General features: G+C 48.3%; 1 protein-coding gene across 1 annotated transcript in view; it reads left to right on the top strand.

The window, feature by feature from the left end:
* Window positions 1-25,622, top strand: part of ZCCHC14 (zinc finger CCHC-type containing 14) — a 1,189,754-nt gene that overhangs the window by 999,049 nt on the left and 165,083 nt on the right. Inside the window, exons 11-12 of the mRNA XM_069636185.1 lie at window positions 13,702-13,845; window positions 13,936-15,318. Of these exons, the coding sequence (XP_069492286.1) occupies window positions 13,702-13,845; window positions 13,936-15,318 (1,527 nt within the window). The remainder of the gene's footprint in view (window positions 1-13,701; window positions 13,846-13,935; window positions 15,319-25,622) is intronic.

A 25,622-nucleotide genomic window follows, 5' to 3' on the forward strand; every position in this document is an offset into this window, starting at 1 on the left:
GACCCCACACCTATCACCTGTGGTGTGCCCCAAGGATCATGTGTTTCGCCAACTTTGTATAACATCTTTACAAAGCCATTGTTTGATGAACTGGACCATCTGGGTGTCACATAAGGGCCTGTAGACCGATGTTGTGAACAGAAAGCTGTCTCATATTAGCCAGAGCACTCATATTGTCAAAACTGGACTACTGTAATGGTCTCTACTTAGGTGCTAATAAGACTGCACTTAACAAACTACAGATAATGCAGAACAATGCTCTCAGAGCTGCACTAAATATACCGAGAAGTGAGCATATTTCAGCAACGAGAAAACAATGTAAATGGCTCTCTATAAATGAAAAGATTGAACTTAAAACCCTATGTCTCACCTTTAAAGCGCTGAACCATACAGGCCCGTACCTCACAGAAAAATTCACCCCGAGATCTTCCACACGAATTACTAGATCTGACACATCCTACCTGGTGTTCCCAAGATATGACTTAAAAAGATCGAGAGGATCCAGTTTCCCGGTCATGGTCACCCAACTATGGAACACCCTCCCCATCTGACATCAAATCTATCCAAGTATTCTCCAACTTCAGGAGAAGCATCATCTCCTGGATACTCAGCAAGAACGAATTAACAGTTGCTTAGTTCCCCTAACGCTACCTCATAATCTAATTCAAGTAGTACCTGTATATTCTAATCTGTCTACACTCTAGCGTCTTATAGATCTACTGCTTCTCTACACACGCCCTGCCTATTTTACAGCCATGTATAATACACACCTCTGGTACTGTAACTTCTTATCACTGCCTATGTTTCTAAAATGTATATTGTTACCTATTCTGTAACCGTCTATAATCTCTATGTATGTACAATCTCAACTCTTAACTGCATTGCCTTTGTCTGTAAAAGTCTACTAAAAGCACCCAGATACCTCTGGGTCAGGTGCGCTATATAAATAAACAAACAGTGTTACTCTTCCAACACTTTACCTTGGCTTGCTTGGCCACCCTGCACTTTGTTACACACTTTGTATTCTTATGGTTTTTTGCCAATACAGGTTTCCTCTTTTAGCTCTCATTATCTTTGTTCAATACTTTGTTTCTTGTCTCATACCCTTCTTGGTATTCCCTTGGCTTTGCCAACACTTGTTTATCAAAGTCTTCATTCCGTGGTCTCTGTTGCTTGGACCACTTGGCTTTCTTTCCGTTCACAAGTACCCATAACTTGCTTTTGCTCTATGCTGCATTGATAAGTGTTTGTAATGTTTTTTATTTCGTTCGGTATTCAAAAGTACCTGATTTCGTATTCCAAAGTGCTTATAACAACTTTCAGTTCATTTGATATTTGAAAGCACTTGTTTCGCATTCAAAAGTGTCCATAACAATTCTATTTGTTCGATATTCAAAAAAGTGTTAGTTGCAAACTCCCAGACCGCCCCGGTATGAGTGTTCCCTTTTCCCACTCACCGGCTTCACATGGCGGCTCCCGTCGGCTTCTCTCGGTTCCTCCTTCTGCTTTCAGCCTCCAATGCCTCTGCTCTTCCCTCGCGGAGGTCTTTGAGGGCACTGCTTGCTCTCCTGGAGACCCGCAACAACTGAAGTGGGTTGGCGCCCCACAGCTTCTGCTGCTTGCTCCCGACGCAGAGGGCTTGCAGGAAGGACCTCCAGACCCTCTCTCGGCCGACCTCGGCCCTGGCATCACTTTCCCCTGCTCGACACAGTTTCCAGCACCCATGTCTCCCGCTCTGGTCTCTCTAGTCCGCCTCTCTCCAGCCTGCTTCGCTCCAGCTGGCTCCAAGCTCCAGTCAGCTGTCCCTCCCCTTCCGTGCTGTGCAGCCACCATTTTTATATCCCTTGGGATTGTTAAATGACCCCAGGTGTGGTTCATTCAATCCAATTGCCTGACCATAGTAAAACTCATTAATGGGACATTCCTGGCGGCTTCATCTGAAATCCTCCATAGGCCTCTTCTTCGTCTCGGTACTAAAGTGGTGTTTGGGGAGGGTTGAATTAAAGAAAGTGTGCATAACTCTGTGTCGTCTCCTCCTTGTCTTGGTACTTGACTGATATGGGTCTGCTGTATCATTCTAAGGCTGATATATGTATATTTCACCCAAATGAGGATGTGTCCTAGTTGGTCTCTTCCTTCTCCCAGTGTTGAGATGGTGTTTCTGGGGGACATTTTGACAGGAAGAAAAGGGAAAGGGCTGACGGTACCCTACAAAGGCTTCAGGGATAGAAGCTTCATTTTGAACAGGGAATGGGGGATGCCATGTCTTCCGCTAAGGATGTCCTTGCCCCACTCCCCAAGTTTACTGCACCCAGGTGAATCCACTCTTGCATATCCACCGGCAGGGTTTCGATCCAGAAGCAATGGCCTTTCCCTGCCCACCTGACAGGAGGATTCATGGGAAAAATAATTGAGGACGCCCTCAGGCCTGTACTGTGGCTTTCAAATATGTTCTGTGCCCACTTGGAATTCCTTGTGGCTGTGTTTGCAGTTCTACAGCTGCCTGTAAACGCTGGATGAACAGGTGCAGTGTTCCTGCCTGACTGTGCAATCCACGGGCAGCCTGGAATCTGCCTTCACCTTTGGTATGCAGCTACATTTGGTTTTGGTAACTCTTTGTGGTTAGGAATTATCTCCTCTTTGCGATCTGTCTTAGTCCTGAACAGGGGTTACTGGGACTTGTAATCTTGTTGTGATGTTCAAGGTTCTTGTGTCCTCTATGGGGAAAATATAGCGTGTCTTGGAGGGGGTGACAAACCGAGGGACTTCCACTCCATCCACTATTTTGGAGGCACATTGGGTAGCTGCCGGACCACCATAGACTCCTGTGGCTTGACACCCCAAATAGCAGAGGATGGGCAGTGGCTCTAAATCACCAGCCATTAAGTCAGTTGTGTTCTCCAACTCTTCAAATTGTTTATGCAACCGTGCTTGCCTCCTACAGTTCAGAGCAATAGAGTTCCTGGGTATCACCACCCTTAAGGCCTTCCACTTAACCAACCACTAGCCCATAGTGAACTCAGAAGTAAAAAGCATGTCGCCCCTAATATCCATTCTGAAAGCTACATCAATGAGAGCCTCAGAACTCAGTCGCTCATGCGGAATAGATTTACAGGTTGTACGCTTAAAGGTCTAAGGGTGAGAGAGGGCGCTAGAGGGCGGACCGAGATGGCCGCTCCCATGTAAGCTCTCGGCTACCTCGCGCATGAATCCTGTTTTAATCGCAGCAATCCTGTGGCAAAATCATTAAATCCGCAAGGAATGCACTACCCTAGCGCAGCACCTCATCCCTGCCGAAAATCCAGAGAGAATCGGTCTCGCCTTCCGTGAGAAATCCACTGCGTGGTGCGGGCCACACAACCGCGAACTGCGTGGGCCCCTGGAACACCGGCCCGCCGGGCCACAATCCTCCATAGGCGGACAGGAGCCGCCCGTGAGACCTGCCGTGGCCGGCGCCAGTGGAGAGCAACACTGCAAGAATCGCTCTGGACGGGGGCGCCGCCTCGCCGCCCCTGCGGAGCGGCTTCACGACTCACAGCCAGCAGTAGGACGGTGTCGGGAGTGAACACCCGCAGGTGAGAGGCAGGAGGCGCGCGGAGGCACACAGAAGCGCACAAAACAAGCGGGAAGGCGAGTCTACGCTAAGCTAGCAAGAAAGGGTCTCTCTGAGGCGCCCCCGCCATCTTAGCCCATAACGACTTTCCGCACGGCTGGGTCTTAGCCCCTTGCGCATCACATCTGCTAAATCCCGGCACGACTGCGCTGCGGCCCTCCATTCGTGCACGCCTCGACTGCGCCTTTTCTAAAACTCAAAAAACAAAACACCGCCGTCCTCAGCACGGGACTACCAACCGAACTGCGCCCATACACCCGCCAAGATCAAGATGGGGAAGCCAGACAAGTCCCAGAAAACTCAATTTTGACGCAGGCCCAGCACCTAAAACGCCCAGGCCGGAACACCGCCCGAATACCCGAATAATCCATCGGAGGTAGTGCTACCGCAACAAGCGGACATTGGGGAAATCCTGATGGAACTCAAAGCTGGGATAGGTGGCCTGGACAACAAGATAGACTCGCTCTCGTCCAAGGTGGACCAGTTGCAGCACCGTTTCGACAAACACAGTGACAGGCTCGACTCCATCAAACAGAGAGTGTCAGATCTGGACGACGGCACATCAGCACTCACCTCCCAAGTCTCCACGCTTGAGGGCCAAATGAAAACCGTACTAGCCAAAAATGAGGACTTGGAAGGCCGCTCCAGACGAAATAACATAAGGATAGTCGGAGTCAGAGAACAACAACTACCAAACAGAATGGAGGAGCACATCGAAAAACTTTGCACTGAGCTATTCGGTCCCGCAGTTCTGTCGCAAATATTCGTAGTGGAAAGAGCCCACAGAATCCCTGCAACAAGATCTGCTCCGGGAGCTCCTGCCCGCCCGATCATCGCCAAGCTCTTAAGCTCCAAGGACAGGGACGCGATCATTAGAATGGCAAGAGAAAAGGGCAAACTACACTTCGATGGGGACGACATCCAGTTCTACCCGGACTTCTCGCCGTCAGTCCAAGCCCAAAGGAGATCGTTCACCCATGTTAAACACAGATTGCACGCCAACCAAATCACATACTCGATGCTCTTCCCGGCGAGGCTTTGCATTCAACTTGAGGGAAATACCCACTTCTTCAACTCCCCAGATGAAGCCACACTGTTCCTCGACGGGCAGGGATATAAATCCGCAAACCAAATGTCCGGAGCCACAAACAGAGAAAGAGCGGGGAGAGTCCCGCCTTGATGAACACCCGCGCCACTGATCCAAAGCATGAAGGTAACAAGCCATCAGGACAATCTTCGCAAACGGGAGGTTGGGGACTAATCCTCGGAAGGCCACCTGCACCCCGTGCACAGCACGCCTTGTGCTCTAGTTGGGGGGGGGGGTTCCAAGCGGATGAGTTGGGGGTTGTCCGTGTAAGGAAAATTGTTTTATTGTTGTTGTTGTTCGAAACGCGTGCCATGCGCCATCACCTAACCGCTGGCCTCGTCCCGGGTCTTGCCGCCGCCCTTCGCACGCCCTCCCGCCTGATGCAGCTCCCATGCAATTCAGCCGCCCCAAACGTCGGGACACCGCCAAGGGGTGGCCCACCTCTCTTTCCGCAAATGGGCTCCATATAAAACATCATCATTCAAATTCAAAGTAGCAACCTGGAACATTAGAGGGGGCAACATCCCGGCCAAGACACGAAAGATCCTGCAATTACTCAGACGTCACAAGATCGAGGTGGCAATGATTCAAGAAACCCACATTTTACCGCAAAACTAACACCTGTGGGCCCGCAGCTGGGGATGCTACTTCTCTTCATATTCATCCTACGCCAGGGGAGTCGCAATACTTCTTCACACCTCGCTGGGGTTTCGCTTGATCAAAATGGAAAGAGATAACGAGGGAAGGGCTCTTTTGGTTCGGGGCATGGTGGAGGGAGAGGAGGTGGTTTTCGTCAACTCCTACGCCCCAACACAGACGGTGCAAACAACTTTGACTGGGTGCTGTCCCGTCTTACGCAAGTGCGAAACGCTACCATAATCTGGGGAGGCGACCTGAATACTCATCTCGACCCACAGAAAGATAAATCCCAGCTAACAACCGCACACCCGTCCAGGGCCAGCCTACAAGTGCAGGAGATCTGCAAAGCATTTGACCTATCGGATATATGGAGGATCCAGAATTGGGAAGTCAGAGACTACACATACCACTCAAGTGTACATAATACGAACTCCTGCATCGAATATCTGCTAGTCTCCGCACACAGCAACTGGCAATGGGGCAGCTGCCAAATACTCCCCAAAACCTTCTCGGACCACGCCACGGTAATACTCGAATGCCGCTTGCCGACTACCAGACCACGGCCCCCCAATGGCGTGTCAAACCCAGATCTCTCGCAGATCAAATATTTGCCACTGAACTAAGCGAAGAAATGAACACCTTTCTTGAAATTAACCATGGCACCATCAACTCCGCCGGAGTGCTATGGGAATCATTCAAATGCTATGTAAGGGGCATCTGTCTAGCCAAAGAAAACGGAATCCTGAAACTGATCAGACGTGAGCTAGGGGCCAGCGAAACACACCTGAAGGAACTGGAAAAGCAGCAAGCCGCTCACAACTCAGACCACATCCAGGCAATGTTGAAAGAAGAACTTCTCAACTTCAGAAACCTAGCTGAACGGGAGGTAACATTTCTGGGCCACAATCATAGAATCAGACAATATGGCGAAGGCCAGAAGCCTGGGGCCCTTCTTGCTCGTCTTATAGCTGCAGACAGGAGGCCAACAAGGGTGGACAGTATCCGAACATCGCAGGGAAATATGCTGCACAAAGAAGAAGACATAGTCGAAGTATTCAGGGCATTCTACCAAGATCTATACAGCGCTGGGTGCCCGGCGGATACCGAGGCGATCCGGAACTACCTCAACGACCCAGAACTGTACTGGTTGGAGAGGGAACTCAGTGAGCCGCTGAACGATCCCATAACCCTAGATGAGATCCAAGAAGCCATTAAAAGTCTACCGCCTTCCAAAGCCCCGGGGCCTGATGGGTTAACTGGTGAGTTTTATAAACACTTTGCCCCTCCCATAGCCCCTCTTCTGCTAAATGTCTTTGAAGAAGCGATCGAATCTGGCATTCTCCCACAGACATTAAGAGAAGCCAACGTAATACTGCTACACAAAAAAGACAAACCACCCGAAGATTGTAAATCCTACCGCCCCATATCATTAATTAATCTCGACAACAAAATCCTGGCAAAGATCCTCGCTAACAGACTTCTCCCGCTAATGCCTGCACTGGTACTCGCTGACCAGGCAGGATTCGTACCTGGCCGAAACACTACATTCGGGATATGTAGAATGTTTGGGGTTCTGACAGCCCTCGACCCCGAACAGCAGGCGGTGGCGGTGCTGCTGGATGCCGAAAAGGCGTTCGACTCCGTCGAATGGCCCTTTTTGTTTGCTGTGCTCCAACAGCTCGGACTTGGGAAACAGTTTATCAAGCTGGTCTCACTCCTCTATAATCAGCCCCTATCAGCAATCACTCTTGGGTCGACTCGCTCGGCATATATTATTCTCCAACGCGGCACCAAGCAGGGATGCCCACTATCCGCCATGATATTCGCCCTTGTGATGGAGCCCTTAGCAGCGGGCCTCAGGGAACGCCAAATCCAGAGAGGGCTCAAAATAGGACCTCACCGTCTGATAATATCCCTCTATGCCGACGACATAGTCATGTACCTGCAAAACCCCAGCGAAAACCTTAACCCGATCATGCGAGAAATTATTAAGTTTGGGCTGGTATCAGGGTTGAAAATCAATCAGTCTAAATCAAATCGTTTTTCCCTTAAACACAAAGACCAAAATAGTTCAAGACGATTTCAACTTCCGTTGGGAGAAAGCCCACGTCCGATACCTAGGAATCCGAATGTCCCTGAACCACCACGACATATTCAAAGACAATTACGAAAGCACACTGAAATCACTAAGAGATAAGGTGAACAGATGGAAAACTCTACCACTCACCCTCTGGGGAAGAGCCTCACTGGTAAAAATGGTAATCCTCCCCAAACTCCTGTATCTATTCTCCAACATCCCCATCCTGTTGTTGCGGCGCTTCCTGGGTAATCTGAGAGGCCTAGTTTTAGACCTCATTTGGTCGGGCAAACCCGCAAGGGTGGCATACTCGTCCCTCGTACTCCCTGTCACTAAGGGTGGCCTAGCTCTACCCGATTTAGAACGCTTCTACTGGGCAGCACAAGCCCAGTTCCTCAGTCACTGGTATAAGCCCCAGTTCGTAAGACCACACGCACAGGTCGAACGGGCACTATGCTCGCCCAACCTGCTAAGGGCCGTGATCATCAGCAAACAGGCTGTGCCACACATGACGCTGAACATAGTGCAATCCACTTACACAATATGGCGGAAAATGGCCCAAAAGTACAAGATACAGTTTAGATACTCTCCTCTTCTAACCGTTAAAGTCATCCCCGGGATCCCACTCACCGTTGAGAAAGTGTATCTGAACTGGGTGGACAAGTGCAAAATAAATACACTAGGTGACCTTTTCATACAAGACACCTTCACAACACCGCAGCAAGCGAAGGAGAAAGGTAGCACCTCCTCCCTTGATATCTTTATGTACTTCAGAGTGTGGTACACCCTTCAGGCCCTCATTCCATCTTTCCCACAACAACCACCCACTTGGCAGCTGCTGCACGAAGTCATTCAGGCACAAGGGGAGGGCAAATTGGTCTCATCTATCTACAAAGCCCTGCTCACGGACACTCTACCCTCGAACCCCAAAACGAAAGCAAGATGGGAAACCACACTGCAAACACCCATTCTAGATGAAGACTGGGACTACATCTTACAACAGACTCAAAAAGTGGCACTCAACTCCCGCTTCAAACAAATCCACTTTAACTTTCTGCACCAAACCTATTATACCCCCAAAAAGAGAAACAGACATCACCCCAGGTTAAACGCATCTTGTGACAGATGTGGGACCCCTGATGCTGACTTTTTGCACCTGGCGTGGAGCTGCCCAACAGTGACCAAATTCTGGTCAGATGTGCCCGATGAAACTGACGCAATAATTGGTGAGAGGGTGGGGCACTCCCCACTAGTGGCACTCCTTGGTCTAACGAGACCCCTGTCCTCGCACGTTAGAAAACTGGCAAGCATGCTATTGGTACTGGCACGTAGAAGAGTGGCCATGGCGTGGGGACGTGGTACACCCCCCCACGCTAGCGAACTGGAGGAGAGACATTATATATTGCCAAGAAACAGAAACGGAATTCATAAAGACACTACCCCACCACGCAAGACCACCAGATATTTGGGGCCCGTACATCTCTCACCTCCTCTACAGCACTGTACCAACCGAGCCACCTGATCAGCCACCACAGACTTCACCTGAGTAAATCAAAAGCAATGGATGCTTGTTGTGTAATGGGACTGTCGGGGGCTGAGGGGCAGGGGTGGGGGGGGCAACGACGGTATCTTAGTAGACCACTGTTTGGTCTTGTTGGTACACATGTTTTACTAAAATGCAAAAATAAAGTTTAAAAAAAAAAAAGGTCTAAGGGTGGTTTCATTCAGAAGGGATATGACCATGCAGTTGGGGCTGGACTGCCCTTTTTTGGGGTGGGACCAAGCCTGATTTGCATATGGTCTTTCCCCTTCTGTAATACCTTGGCAGGCTGAAAGGTGATGGTCTGCAGGGTTGCCCAGAGCCGTGTCAGTGGTTAGAAGTGTTTCAAAACCTTCCAGCCATCACCTTTTGGTTTTGCTAACGGTGGCAGGGAATGAACAAATATGATTCTGAAAGCATTGTGACTGTGGAAAGAAGACATAGACATTTAGTCAGTGCAAGTCTGGAGGTCATGTTCATGCAATATTAAAAGAACATTTTATCAGCAATTTTTCATGCTCTCCAAACATCCAACTACAGCTGATTTAAGCAAACTGCCAATTCCCTCTGTTCCCAGGTCAGTCTGTCTAAAGTCCATTTATAATCCATGACTGACCATATTATCCCCCTCCCATTCTGTCAACCAGCATGAAGGACTAACCGTCAGTATTGGGAGCATAAGGATTGCCAATACCAATATATTGGGCCTCATTACGACCCAGGCGGTAAGTTACCGCCTGGGCCGTGACTTTACCACCATGGCGTAAACTATGTTTACGCCATGGTGGTTGGCGGACTTACCGCCCCATTCCGACCTTGGCGGGGCGGTAAGTCCCCAATCCCCATTTACCCTTCCCCATTCCCATTTTTGCCCCATAGGGCATAATCGGAGTGGGGAAGGCGTTAATTACGCCACCGTAAATTACGGTGGCGTAATTAACTCCATGGTCCCTTAGCGCCATGGATTTTAACACCTGCTAGAAGCAGGTGTTAAGTCCGCCATGGCGCTAAGGGACCTCGTACTCAGGCGGTAAGGGTCGGCGCTGTTTACGCCGCCGTAAAACCCTTACCGCCTGGGTCGTAATAAGGCCCAATGCCCCTTAATACACCCCTAGTAAATGATGATAACCATTTGGGTCTGTCTCCACAAACACAACTCCTTGGGCAATCACCACCCCTAACTATCTATTCTGGTACCCCTTTTCCCAATAGGGAATATGTTTGAAACTCTCAGCCACCCCAGCGCGTAGTTAACTTCTCCAGTTCACCGACTAGAAGATGTATACTACAGTAGTGAAAACCAAATCCCATTGATCTTGAGAAAATACCCTACCCTAAACTTGTAACATAGCTTTTTAGACCATGAATGTTTTGGGTAACTACATATAGACTGTTAATCAGGAAAAACATCCAACACTCTCTCCCCGTCAACCCCAGGACAATATCCTTACAGCTTCACACTGAGAACCCAACTCATAGCTGAACTTGTCAACCCACCGTATCCAGATCCAAAACTAAATAGCTTAACTCCCCATGTTCTGAAACCCCTCGACTCCAACAGTGAAACCAAACACTCATTCCCCCACTGAACTAACCTGTTGCCTCGAGTGCGCTTGAAACATCAAGTTTGGCAATCTTTCCCGAATCACTGCTGCCTCTAAATCTTGTTCATAATATATTGCTCCCAACAAAAATAATTGTTTCTCATTCCATGCAAATAAATATCCCTCAAATGTCATAAATGTCATCCTGCAAGGCCATCTAGAGGTGTTCAGATTTACATGGCAGTGGAGAAAAGGGCATCAATCTGTAATCTCATGAAATCTAGGGGAGGGGGCATGAACCCACTTCATCCCCTCTCCTCACCCAATTCTCAACTCCTTGTTGACAGTCCAGCATCAAAATGCACATACGTCTATTATTGGCATTTTCCTTTGCATATTTTGTTCTACTTATGTTATAAATATTTCGCTGGGGTGTCTCCATCCTTTCTTATCACCTCCCCCTTAACACATTCTGTTTTCCTTATACATCTTTCCACATGATGCAATTTGTTGCTGAACTAAAGGGCAAGTAATACCTTTTTTGGCTTCGTTTCACCATCTGTGTTTTTTGCACCAACAATGACTGGTCACCATATAATAACATGCAAGAACTGACTTCTAGCTAAGGTTGAAAAACTAAGCATATCAGCCCTTCAAATACTTTTTAGTCTGGCCTGCTCAGTCCCCCCCCCCCCTCTGAGACGTTATGAAAACTGAAAACGTATACCCATACGCACCCAAATTCATTATCAATCGAAGGGCCCAAAGTCTGTCACTTGGCAGTGAGCCATTGTCATTCCTTCTCCCTCTAGTTGCTTTCATCCGGCCCAGAACTACCCGGCATTAGACTTGTCTCAAAGTCATTTTCAGCTGTGTGTAAATCTCACCTTCATCTGAATGTGGTTAAACCACCAGGCTAGGGTATTGTACGAAATTACCGAATGCAAAAAGTCTGACCCCCAAAAGTCTGACACCCATTTTTCCGCAGATATATATGTGGGGGGGTAAAGTTAATAAAAATGTATAGGGGTAAGGTTGGGGAGGCCTGTGGGGGGGGGGGTCTTCCCCCACATATATATTTGCGGAAAAATGGAAGAATTTTTTTTTAAAAGTCTGCCTTTTTGTAGTCAGACTTTTGCATTCAGTCATTTCACGCAGATCCCTAGGCTTGCATTCCAAGACCTCTTGTCCAGTGGGGTCCCAAGGGAGAGTCATTTCTAAGGCTGGTCCCCCCACCCCCTTCACTCCGCCAGCTTACCACCCTACTCAAGAATGTCACTAAGTCATTGGCGCTCTAACCACTGCTTGGCATCCAAGGAATCATCACAGAAGTACGATTTACCTTTGTGTACAATCTTGTGCTATCTTTGAAGAGTATGATTTACCCCAATACATTATTTTCGAGCTTTGTACCACCTGGGTATAATCAGTATGCATTTGAAAGGTGGGTACCACCACCTCTAAATTGACTCTCCGATCTTAAAAACAAGAGCATAGCTTTGTCCATGTAGTTCAAAATCTTAGCAATGGTGCACCGTCTAGGTGCTCCTGGTGGTGATTGTTTAGTTAGGACTCCATGCACCCTTTTCACAGTGAACAAAGCTGAACCTTTTGCATGTCCCATCGTTGTCAGTATCAAACTTTCTAGAAATCATGTGTAATCGCAACCTTCCTTTCCCTCAGGCAGGCCTACCATCCTCATGTTGCATTGTTGGGAATAACCCTGTTATCTTGCACGTACTCTGCCAGAATTATGGTGCGTGAGAGAACCTCTTCCATCTGAGACCTAAATGTTCTGATCATACTTTCGAGGACTGTCACCCTGGTTTCTATCACTGACACTTATGGGAGCTCATGTTGCATCAGGAAAACCTCACTTTCAACCTAACCAATTTTCTGTTCCATTGATTTCCAGCTCTGGGTATTTGTTCCCCTCTGGTGCCCCTCCTTTTACCAGCTATAATAGCTGCCTGACAATGCAGTCGATCATCTCATCTGTGGCAGTGCCCTCTGTTGGGGTTTAGGGCAAGGCTTAATGCTGTGTTCTGTCTCAGTGGCTCTGGTACCATGGTTGCTGGGCACTTGAATTTCATATTGGTGTAAAGGGCCTATCGGGAGAAAGCCAGCACAGTTCCCTCTGTTTACTGTGGGTAATCAGTTATCCCGCTGTTGGATTGGCTCTTTCCCTCCAGTGCTTCTATGGTGCTTTGTTGCCATCTTGGGGCGCTCCACTGAACTCAAACAGGACCTCAACTCAGCAAGACAGCTGGGGAATCAATGGGCTCTTGTGGTTTTCAGGCTAAAAGGATCCGGTGGAGTGTACCAGACTGTAAATCAGAGGTATAAACGTCAAAATGAGGATCAAAGGGAATCGGACAAGAAGTGGAATGCAGGTTTGTATCTGCTCAGCATGGCAGCTGGCCTTTATCGAGAGACTATGCCCTGCTTTGGTTAAGGTGACTTTTGAAGAACTAGTTTCCAATAACACAAATGTTTGAGTGCTGTCTCATTCATTCATAGTAGGCTAAAATGTTGGACAGTACCATAAAGATTGCCTCATCAATGTCTTCATGATGCTGTATTTAAATATATTTATTAAATGCTTTTATCTTGTACGACATCAACTTGCAACCACTTCAGGAATGTTCTTCACTCTTTGTATAATGCGCCTACACTGATCACACATTACTCACAAACTAAACTTGCTCATCAACACATTGTGATGAGCAGCATTTCAGCAAACATGCCATTTAGTGTTGTATGCAAGAATTACCTTAAATTGAGTGTGTGAAGGAGGAGTTTGAATCACTGTGGCAGTTGTTTTGAGCTTGTGTTTTCTGTTTCCATTGTGTCAATCCGGCCACTACCTTGTGTATGTTGAGATAACACAGCAGTATATGGGTGGAACTAAGAAATTGACGGCAAGCTGGAAGTGATCACCACCATTTGCATGCTTTTATTGTATACAAAGTGTATGTTAGATTAAAAGGTATGAGTCTCTGCTGCAGCTAGCATTTGGTTCAGCGGCTCTATATTCCACCGTAATTAGCATAATATGCACTTGTACTAAAACCTAATGTAAACATATTGAATCTGCTTTTGGTGTTTTAGAGCATAATCATCCAGGTAAATCTCTGTTGCACTGAAGCTCCTTGAATTTGCATGGCTGCATGTTATTTAAGTATTTTATTATTTTTCTAGACTTACATGTGGATATTGACCAGTTATCCCACCAGATACATCAAGAAGGTAGCTCCTCCTCTGAATATTCCAGCTCTCCTTCAAGCCCTAGAGTGATCCAGGTTAGAGAAGGACGCTTTGATAGTGCTGAGGAGATAGAAAGACGTAAGATGAAAATTCAGCTCTTGTAGCTCTAATAAATTGGCTCTAATCGCAGTGCAATATTGAATAGCTTTTGTTTCTGTTCTGCTCCAGATGTTCCCTTGGAAGGGCCCGAAAGGGAGAAGCCAATCATTCTGATGAATCATTTCTCATCAAACTCTGTTCGACCTACTGCTCAAGTTCTTCCAGTGCAAAATGACGCAAGCTCAAATTCTTCCACTCATCATCCATTGCAAATAATTAAAGCTGTGTCATCACTTGCCTCTGTTCATGCCATGAACTCTGTACACAAATCTGATAGAGTAAATGCGGACATGATGCTCCTTTCTTCTTCCATGCACTCCTTTATGCCCCTGGAAGAAAGGGGTAAGGCTTCACCTGGACCCAGAAGCAGCATTAAAGTTGAAAAGGGCCTTGGAAATATGGTCATGGATATTCCAACACAATCATCACTGCCTGTACCAGTTCCTGAGAACCCTTCTGGGGCCACATGTTTTAACTTTGGTATGCAACCCAAAGTCGTACGTTCTTCCACAGTTGACCGAATAATTAAACCTGTTCAACAACAAATAGTGGAAAGCAGCGCATCTTCAACCATGTCATCTAGTACGGTCTTCCATGTGACACGCCCATCGGTGAAACTACTTGTGTCTTCTGCTCCTTCTGATTCTTCTGTGGTAAGACCAACATCGTGCTCCAGCAACATGCAGTGTGTATCCCCAGCAGTAATAATGCCCCGGACTGCTTTGTATGCAGCCAACACCAAAGTTGCCTTCTCAGGAGTAAGCAGTATGCCTGTAGCCCCAATTCCAGGAAGTTTCTGTTCAAACAACAACACTGCCTCTCCTAGCAGTCATTCAACATCATTTGCAAATGTGGCAAATTTACCAAACTGTCCATCCCCCAATTCTAGTCCCAAACCTTCCTGTGTTGGTGAGAATAATTTATGTAACAGTAGTGGGACTGCCGTCAGTGCTGCAATATCAAACCCAACCCCTCCTTCACATCACCATCAGCAGCAACAAACAGGATGCACTGTATGTAGTTCATGTGGATGCAGTGGGAACTGTGGCTCTGCTGGTATGGCTGTAAATTATGCAAATTATTTCCAGCATCCTTTTTCTGCACCTTCCATGTTTTCGTTCCCGTTTTTGCCTTTCAATCCCTTGTGTGGAAATGGCTACATAAACACTCACCAATACAACAGCACCCCAACATTTCCAGTGGTTAATCCCCCCTACAACAGTAGCTTGAATAATACAGATTCTGTTATGAGTGGGCAGTCTAACTTTGCTGTTCCTCCTTTCCCTGGTTTTTTTAATGGGACTGCAGGAGTGTATCAACCACAGGGAATTATAGCAAATACTAATAATACAGGCCTGAAAAAAAATGGCAATCTTTCTTGTTATAACTGTGGGTCCAGTGGTCACAGAGCTCAGGATTGCAAACAGCCAACAATGGATTTCAATCATCAAGGTAAGAACCTTTTTTGTATTTCTGTTAATAAAACCATTTTCTTAACCCAAGCTGCTGTTTGTTTTCTAAAATGTATGTTTAGAATGCTTGAAACTTCACAAGACATAACATAATTGTCATTAAACAAAATTATTCCTTTCTTCCCCTCCTGGGAAGCGCAGCACTAACTATTGAGAACCATGAAGATTATTTTAGTCTTTACCCCTCTATACCCCTTTCCTTGTAAAACATTCACAACATTATAGAAGACTCCATCGATAACTATACCTGCCATTTGCCCTCTATTACAGATCCAGTGGGTTTGGGTACAAAACCCAGGATATTTCTCTATGAATAGAAACCACTCAAGTTCGCTGTTCTCCATCAATTTGCGGATAAAGTTAGTCAATTTATCCATCTCAGAAATGTCCCACTGTCAAGAGACATTCCCTCTTGGAGGTGAGGGTATATCCTTTCCCAATGTGTTGCTGGCTAGGCTCTGGCTCCTAACAGGATGTAATGAGTCATATGCGGTAGGTGTCTCTAGTCTGCATCCTCAGTAGGATACCAAACAGGACTAACATTTGATCCAATTCCCTTGGAAAGTCTTCCAGGTCTCTTCTACATCCCAGGACTTCCTTCGAGTAGGTTTGCATTCTATAATGACAACCACACATGCCAGAATGAACCCCTCTCTTTACATCCCCTCCAAAACACAAGGGGCTCACTGTTTGGAAACACCCTAGGCAGTCTCAGTGGCTTATATTGCCGCTTGTGTTAGTTTTACTCCATACATCTTGTGTTGGTATGTCATTAATGCTTTAAAGGCCTTCATGAACTTGGCAGACCACATCTTATTAGATATGGCCGCATTCAGGTCCTCTTCAAAGCATTTTCTCACTCTCAAAGGCCCCTTAAAATCAAGGATTAAGATCTGTTGGGATATGAGGCCTTTGGACCCCAAACGTGAATCTAGATGTTTCTAATGGATCGTGTCCTCCCACAGATTCCTCATCTTTGATATCCTGATTGCAGCTTTGGAAACATTTCGACAGCAGAGGGCGCTGTGCGTCCTTGACTCATGGTCCCTCAGCTGCTTCCATCCCTCTCTCGTTCGTGACGTTGACGCTGGTATAAGTAGCACACACCAAGCCCATTGCCTCAGTTCGGTTTTTCTGCAGGCTTTGCACGCTTCAAAACTGTTTCTTCGCCTGAGCGATTTTCTACTGCCTTTCTTCAGAATCTTCAACCTGTCTACTCCGAAGACCGGATTGAAGAGGTGTTTGGACTGTGGGTCAAAGATGTCCATCACAGATCCACACCGAATATACCTCTGGTGTTTTTCGGGGTGGGCCAAAGTTCGACAACTGTGGTGTATGCCAGTCTGACAGTTAAAGCCTTAAAGGAGAGGAAGGGAAAACTCACCCTAGGTAGGCCTTTGTCCAAAACCCCTTCCACTACCCCGTCTAAAATAAGGTTGTCCGACAAAAGCTCGAGGGATATTTCACCTCAAAGGTCTAAAAAGTGCACTTAACATACTAAGCGCTCTAGATTGAGGAGCAAATCTCGGCACTCGTTGTAGTCCTCGTAAGAATTGTCATCAATCCTGATCGACTTCCTCCGATTTCTCGCCCGATAGGAAATGGGTATGTTTCCTTAGTAAATCTGCTTCAAAAGCAGAACGGGAGGATTTTCGCCTCCAAAATGTTAAGTGTTCACGAAGGCGGCTCCACCCACCCCCTTAAGTGAAACAAAAAAAAGCTTCCGACCCCATTGAGCCGCGTGAGGTTGACAGGGCACTGTCAAAATCTACTAGTGGCGCGCCCAAGAGCCTAGGCACTAAGTCCTCAAAGTTCCCTCGAGAGGTGCCGAGGAATTCCCCTCCATGAGACAAAAGAACGCCACTGCCATCTCCCTCTAATCAGTCGACGGAATCAGTGTTGAGCTCTTCGACGTCGAAGCAATCAACGTATTAAGACTGATTCGTCGAAGACTTGTAAGCCCTGATCAAATAAGGACTTTTTCATGTAGATGAGCTCGATTTATGAAGAGGAAGGAGAGAAGCCCTCTCTTTGGCTTGGATTATGGTACTCTAGGTGCTCCAGAAGAGTTAATCTCTGAGGAGTCAAGGTTAAAAAATCTGGTGGACACCTTGAAGGATGCCAGTGATCTAGCTACTTTGCCAGAATTGGAGTTTGCCAAGCCAGATGTGACTGGGCATGCTGATGCCGCATATAGATCTGTCATGGGCAAAGTGATACAGTATTTAGGCTGGAGTAGACCTGTGGCAGAATGAGAAGGAGGATTTCACGGGCATTCTTGATAAGGGTCCTCCAAAAGATCCAGTATTGCCTTTTCATACGGCACTGAAGAACAGTCTTTTGGAGAACTGGAAAAAGCCAGAGACTAGACTCGCAGTAAATAAGGACTTGACAAAAAAAGTACAGACCTTCGGTTATAGACCCACATTTTCTGTCTAGACAGCCAACTCCAGAAAGTCTGGCTGTTCATGCGGCCGCATCAACCTCAAAGGCAGCTGCTTATCCCACAATCCCTCCAGGTAGGGACGACAAGAGATTTGACACCCTTGGAAAAGGAGTGTTTTCTGCAATAACCAGGGCACTTAAGGCCATTAATGCTACGTGTACCCTAGCCAAGTATTCGTACTCTCTATGGGAGGTTGTGGCAATGGACGCGGAACACATTGCTGGGGGAGAAGAAAGGGATGGCTTCCTCAATATTGTGCAGGATGGCAAGGATGCTATGTGCCAGCACTCCAATCAGGCCTAGACTATTCAAATTGCGTTAGTCGCGCAAAGGCAGCAAGCACTGTAACCAGAAGGTTTGCGTGGCTGCGCAGGTCAGGTTTTGCCCAGAGGTTCAGACCAGGCTGTTGGATATGCCTTTTGATGGCTCACAACTGTTTTAGTCTGAGGCCGACAAGAGTTTGGATAAGCCCCAGGCTTTCAAAGCAGCTGAAAAATCGCTGGGAGCAGCTATTTGTCAACCACAGCAAACACATTAGGCCTCTCAGAATTGGAGCCGTTGTTCCTTTCGATTTTATTCATTGATTGGAAGAACGAGGGGGCAAATCCCTCAGAAGCCAGAGTAAACTGCCTTTTGATTCAGATGGATGGTGGGGAGTAAAGCTACCCACATAACCTCTGCCTCTTTCTCGTCCGCAGCAGCCACAGCACCAAAACCTCTTTGAGGCCTTAGTCCACAAGACTGTGGTCAGAGGCAGACTGACACGACATTTGTAAGAAAGGCAAAGCATTACCTCATGCTTGGGCACAGCAAACTGTAGCCCATGGTTACTGTCTCCCATTCCTAATAAGGCCACCAAATTGTCTGCCAATTAGCCAAACTTGGAAGGATCCAGATCCGCTCCTCGTAAATGAGATTATTGCCCTGTTAGAGAAAGGTGCAATAGAATCAGTATCTGTAGCGGGGATGAATCGGGGATGGTGGTACTCTTACTTTCTAATACCCAAGAAAGACAGAGGGCTGTGAACCATCTTGGACTTCAGATGCTTGAACAAGTTCCTCAGAAAGGGCAAGTTCAAGATGGTAACTCTTTTGCAGATCCTCCAGGCCCTCCAGCACAAGGATTGGATCGGGTCACTCGATCTTCAGGATGCTTACTTCAGTGTGCCCATGCATACCAAACATAGAAAGTACCTGAGATTCACCATTGGCAGTTCTCACCATCAGTTTTGATTTCTGCCATTCAGGCTCACCCCCGCCCGGGGGTCTTCACCAAGTTGGTGTCGGTGGTGGCAGCGAATCTAAGGAGGGCAGGCAGTCACATCTATCCCTACCTGAACGATTGACTGATCAGAGATCGTTTTCCCGAATAGGCTCTGGAACATCTAAACAGCACCTGCCACTCTCTCCACAAACTGGGCTTCTCCCTCAACTTCAAGAAGACCCAAGTGACACCCTCCCAAAAGCTGCAATTCATTCGAGCAGTCCTGGACTCTTCCTCTGGGAAAGCTTCGCCCCCTGAGGTGAGGCCTCAGCATGTTTAATCACATTCACAGTCATTAGGTAGCATCCCTCTTTGAAAGATTGGTTGCTTGTGCAAACGAAGGTTTCACCGTAGTCTTTAAAGACACTTTAAAAACTGATGTGTCCACTGATTGAACCTATAAAGTCTATGATAACCTGTCTTGCCATTGAAACATACTACACATATGACTATGTTCTTTGAATGTCTCCATCTATCAGTAGACTGCAACCAGAGTCTCTCCAGATGCTTTGGCATATGACTCTCAAATCCCATGACCTTTAATCATTTACATGCTTTGCTAATCCTACTCATCTGGAAATCCATGAGCAGAACTAGATACCCTGGGCCGTCTAGCACTTTATTTTGCTAATCGCACCTATCTGGGAATGTATTTTGCAGCACTACCTACCGGGAATCTATCTAGCAGAACTACAAACTCGAGCACTAATAGCACTTATGAACTTGATCATTGCTCTACAAATATGCACTACGCTATCAGTCCAGGAAATGTCCTTGCTTGCTAATCCTACACATCTGGAAATTTGTGAGCAGAACGATATACTGAGGACCGTCTAGCATTTATTCTTTGCTAATCCCAACTATCTGGTAATGTATTTAACAGAACTACCTATCGGGGAACCCATCTAGCAGCACTTCCAACCATGGACGTCTCTAGCACCTATACAGTAGTGACATGTGTTGAGACAGATCTACCAGTTACAACCCACCCGTCTTTCATGCAACAAGACACAGGGAGGACCTTAGCCTAAGCCCGAACCCAAAGGTAGATGCCACCGCATCAACGGGCACTGTAAACTCAACAGGAACAAGGTCCCCCTGGAAATCACCCCTGGAAATCACACAGACACCCAAACACACCATTATGTCAACTCTTTCCTCTGCACCAACAAACAATGGAATGAAGCTTTACCCCTAGAAATCGGCCTAGCTGCACACATCTCATTCACAAACTCCAGCACCGCCAGAACGCAGATACCAAAGTCCGTTGGCCGTGCTGCACACATTCTTCTTACTCCTACGTCCCGTCCCCTTTCCTCCATTCTTGTGGGGACATTCCGTCCTTCGGCACGGGACTGGAGCGCTTTTGATAAAAAGCATCAAAATTAAAAAGATGTTGTCCTATTTACGCGGGGTACGGCACGCGGCCGTATCCCTGCCCTCGTGAGCTCCGCCCCACCCATCGCCCTTCAGTCATTTTCTTTGCGCGGTCGGGACTGGACGCACTTGCATATTCGGGAGTTTTTTGTTCCTGTTGTCCTTCTCTCCTGCTCCGGTTCTGCGGTCACAAGGTCCTCCGTCTATGCCGGAGCGTCTGGGATTTGTGTCCTCTTCATGCGAACGTTGCTTCGCTAGGGCGGATCCCCATTCTCTCTGCTTGGAGTGTCTTGGGCCGAACCATCGCTGGGATTCGTGCTTCTACTGCGATTTCCTCTCCGTCCGGGCACTCAAGTGCTGTCTTCTTCGGTGGGAGGACGTTTTTCAGCGCGTTCCTCTGCCTCATCTTCAGCTTTTCATCGACGAAAAGAAGAGACACCCGGTAAATTACTTACTTTTTAGGGCGCCCTTGCTGTGACACTCCTGTCTGGGGTCTTCTCGGTCCGGGAGGGGCTCCAGTAGCTCTACCACCAGGATTTCTCCCGAGGTGACTCGCAGGCCTAATAGGCGTACCAGAGTTTTCTCCAAGGGTTCCCACGACGGACCAGCCAAGACCGGAACACGTTCCGAGGTTCACCTCTTTGGTGCTAAACGTTGGCCCAGTTCGTCTCAGGCTTTGGACTCCAGGGTTCGCTCCGAGGTCTCTGTTTCAGGAGTTTTCCACACAGACACCGCGGTATGCACTGAGGCCTCCTTTTCTGGAGCTTTCTGTAGCAAGCCACGGCTTCAGGCCCCTCACGAGGGAGCTACACATACCGGGACGAAACCCGAGGTTCCTTTTCTTGAGGCTAAGGTCTGTACCGAGAGACCTGTCCCTAAGGTCTTGTCTGTAAGGGTGATTCCTCAGTTTTCCAGCGCTCATTGCGGTGATACCGGTTCTGTTGAGGGGGCAAAGAGGGCGGTCATGCACCGTAAGTCCTCTGTTACTGGCTCTGCCGAGGTTCCTCCTTTGGCGGCTAATGTTGGGGCCAAGCAAACATCTGAAACACCTCAGTAGCATCTCGGCCGAGGATCCTTGTGTCAAGGCTAAAATGATCATTAAGTCCCCTGACCAGCCTGTGGAGACGATTGCCTCAGCTGTACATGTGATGCAGTTCTCTTCAGGCATCGACAAAATGGCGGCCCACCGCTCATGGTCCACGGCGGCCATTTTTGATTCTTCCCTTACACCTACGTTCTCGACGGCAGGTGCCGGGAATCTTAATTCTGGGGCTGAGCAGCGTTTTTCACCTCGGGTGGAATGTAAAAATCTGTTCTGCCCTTCTTATGACTGGCGTGCGTGGATGCCGCGTCCACATACTGTCGCACTTCCCCCTACTTCTGCTCCGTTGGTCTATGCGGACCCGATTGGTGGAGGGCCTTCCTGGCAACCATCCTCATTGCGTTTGGGGGAGTATGCCCCATGAGAGGCCTCTGCCTACCCCAGCCCCTAAACCTTCATCAGAGGATGTATTGTTCAGGAAATGTCAGAGGCTCATGCATTCTGACCCTATGAAAGAGTACTTTAAGGGTCTTTTCAAAGAAATCTACCCTAAACCTCCGGCTTCACCTTTCACCCCGCCGACTCCAGCAGCCCCTGCGGTGGTACCACCTCTTCCTCTTGGTCCGCCTCCAGCTCTTCCTCCCCTACCCCCGTTGTCTCCCATAGAGAAGACACTGGTAGAACGGGATAGCATTTTAAAACCTGCGGCGATACAACCATCTGCTCCCGATTTGCTGGATGACCCTCAAGCAGATCAGGATAGGGATGAGCAGCCCCGCTCTGTCAGAGCATTCCATGACCGTGTTCTGGATTTGATGGCTCTCCTTGACATTCCAGTACCTGCCCCCGTTCCACAGGAAGGAGTGCTTTCTGGACCGTTCACCATGTCACCACAAGAGCGTACCGGCCTGTTCCTCCAGAACGACGTTTTGGCTGAGGCCCGTAAAGTCTGGGATAAGCCCCACACTGGGCTGCATATCAAGAAAATAATTGACACCTGATACAGGCTTCACACCTCTGAGGCAATAGCCTTGGAGTCTTGTCCACTCCCTTCCTCGACGGTGGTAGCTGCGGCCACGCTTCAATCCCAGCCGGCCTTTGCGACCTCCTAAAGCTGCGGCTCAGATTCTCTCCAATGAAGACAAAATTCTGGACTCCTTGGGCAAAAAAGTATTTGCAAACTCAGCACTGCAACTTCGGCAAGCAAATACCGAGCTGATTCTGGCGGCAGCTAACATGAAGCTGTGGAAGGAGTTGGCTGATTTCCAGGTTTGCATTCCTACGGATAGGCTAGATGTCTTCAAGGCCGCTTTGTCAGACGCTAGGGTGTTGGCACAGGATATCCTGGATGCTGCGGCACACCCTGTGGATATTTCACCTCAAAGCCTGATGGTGGGAATTGACACCTCCTGCCAGGCATGGCTCCATACGACGAAATTTTCTTTCGAAGGAGGTGCAAGGTAAATTTCTGGACCTTCCCTTCGATGGAAGGGAGTTGTTTCATTCTTCTACGGATGACGAACTCACAAAGACCAAGGCGAGTACCCAAACCGCCAAATCCTTGTCGGTCCTGGAAAAGGTCCCAGCTAAGGCCCCTTATACTCACTGGTCGGGGTCTCAGTCTCAATCCTTCTCTGACTTCAGAAGGTTTCAGGACCGCCGGGCATGTAGAACTGACCCTCCGGTGGCACCCGTTGAAAACAACAACCAGGTTGGTTTTTCTCTCGGCTTTCAGCCTCCTCTTCAGGAGCAGGTAGTCTCCCTGCCGACAAATCTGCAAAATTATATTTTTTATCGGTCGCACGAGACTCCGTTGGGAGGACGAATCTCGTCTCATCTGGAGGCGTGGCAGACCATCACTGACGATCGGTGGGTTTTGTCCATCCCTCGGGCAGGCTTTCGCTTGCCCTTACCCCACCCTTCAATCCTCCCTTCCAACAGATCGGGACACCCTCCCTCAGAGCCGAGATTCAGCAGCTTCTAGAACTTATGGCGGTGGAACCTGTTCCCCTCGGGGAGCACAGGGAGGGCTTCTACTCTCAACTGTTCACGGTCCCAAACCCAGCCAGTCTGGCCTGCGCACCATTCTCGACATTTCCCAGTTCAACCTTTCTCTTCCCCAAGAGAAATTCAAGATGATCACACCTTGCCAAATAAAGTCCTCTCTTTGGAAGGGCGACTGGCTCAGTGTAGTGGACTTTCAGGGCGCGTATATGAACATCCTGATATGGAGGCTGCATCGAAAATATCTGCGGTTCTCCCTGGGAGGGGAGCACTTCCAGTTCTGTGTGCTCCCTTTTGGAATCAGCTCGGCGCTGTGTGTCTTTACGAAGATGATGTCGGTTGTCGCAGCTTTCCTTCGGCTATAATGTGTTCATGTATATCTGTATTTGGACGACTGGCTCCTACGCAGCCCTTGTCCACTGACGGCTTTCAGCAATATCCAGTCTCTCCTCCAGCTCCTGTTCAATCTTGGGCTGTCAGTGAACTGGCAGAAATCTTCCATGATGGTCTCCCAAGACCTGATCTTCCTGGGTTTCCGTTGGAACACGATCGACTTCAGGGTGTATTTGACGGCGGACAGGATTGCGGATCTGTTCGCCACGTGTCAGCTCTTCATCCGGTCAGAGCACATGACGGCTTGGTGGTACCAAAGGCTTCTGGGCCTCATGGCCTCGTGCATACTAGCTCTTCCTCTTGCACGTCTCTTGATGAGATGTATGCAGCTGACTCTTCTGAGCTCTTGGTGTCAGGCTTCGAACCCGGATTCCAAGATGATCCCAGTTCCATGCTGCATGATGACGGACCTTCTATGGTGGTCTTCGACCAACACTCTTACAGTGGGGGCCTCCTTTCAGGAGCCCTGCCCACAAGTGACGATTACCACGGACTCCTCCCTTCTGGGTGGAGCGCGACTCTGGATCATCTCCATGTTTTCGATCTATGGACGCCGCATGGCAGGCAGTTTCATATAAATTATTTGGAGCTCCTGGCTGTTTTTCTGGCACTGAAAGCATTCCAGCCATCCATCACGAACCGGGTCGTCCGCGTCCGCGCGGACAACTTTGTATCCATGTTTTACATCAGCAAGCGGGGTGGTACCAACTCACCACCTTTTGTGGACCTTGCCATTCCGATGTGGGAATGGGTCATCCAGTACGGCATTTGGCTGCTGGTGGTACATATTCCCGGGGCAACTCAACGTGACTGCAGACTCACTCAGCCGGCAGACAGCTACGAGTGGAAACTGAACATGGAAGTCCTCTCCAACATCTTTCTCCAATGGGGCACTCCAGAAGTGGACCTTTTTGCGACTGCCACAAACAGGAAACTTCCTCTTTATTCATCCAGGAAAGGTCTCAGGCCTCTGTCTAGGGGATACTCTCAAGATCCCGTGGCACAACATGAAGGCATATGCCTTCCCGCCTCTTCCTCTGATTCATTGGTCACTCTGCAAGCTCAGGAATGCAGCGAATTGCACTCTCCTGTTCATAGTTCCTTGGTGGCCTTTCGGAACTTCAGCATCTGTCGATTTTGTCCTCTGATCAAACTGCCGTTGATTCCCAACCTGCTTCACCAGTGCTATCAGCAGATGTGGCACCCCTCCCCACAATCATTCAGCTTGGTGGCCTTCGGAAAGGGGACTATGGACTAGAAGTAAGGTAGTCACTACGTTGAGTAACTTTGTTAGAACTCACACAACCACTGCACCATACCTACCACTAGTATGCAGCTACACACCACTTATTCCACACTGGCTGCACACATACTGAGTGCACCCAAGTATGTTTTACTGCATTACTCTCTCCACTGATCTGGACTGCGGTCCCCGAGGGCATTCAGCCCACAGTGCTTTGGAATCATGCCAATGGTAAAAGGCGCTATACAAATGTCCAATAAGCTAACCTAACATATTCAGCGGATGGTCATGAAATTTCAAAATGCTCAACATCTACCGGCCTTCGATTTTCTCAGGTTGCTAGGTCTCATGGCATCCTGCATTTTCCTGTTGCTAGGGGCCCATCTAAAGATGCGATCCCTCCAGTGGGCCCTCAGATCCCAATGGTCAGTTTTCTGGCAGGATGACGGACCTTCTTCAGGTCCAGAGCAAGGACGCTCAGAATGTCCTGTGGTGGGCCGGCAAGGAGAATGTGA

This window comes from Ambystoma mexicanum, chromosome 1q, assembly GCF_040938575.1.
Source record: "Ambystoma mexicanum isolate Mex_15411 chromosome 1q, UKY_AmexF1_1, whole genome shotgun sequence".
In the NCBI taxonomy this organism is placed as follows: Eukaryota; Metazoa; Chordata; class Amphibia; order Caudata; family Ambystomatidae; genus Ambystoma; species Ambystoma mexicanum.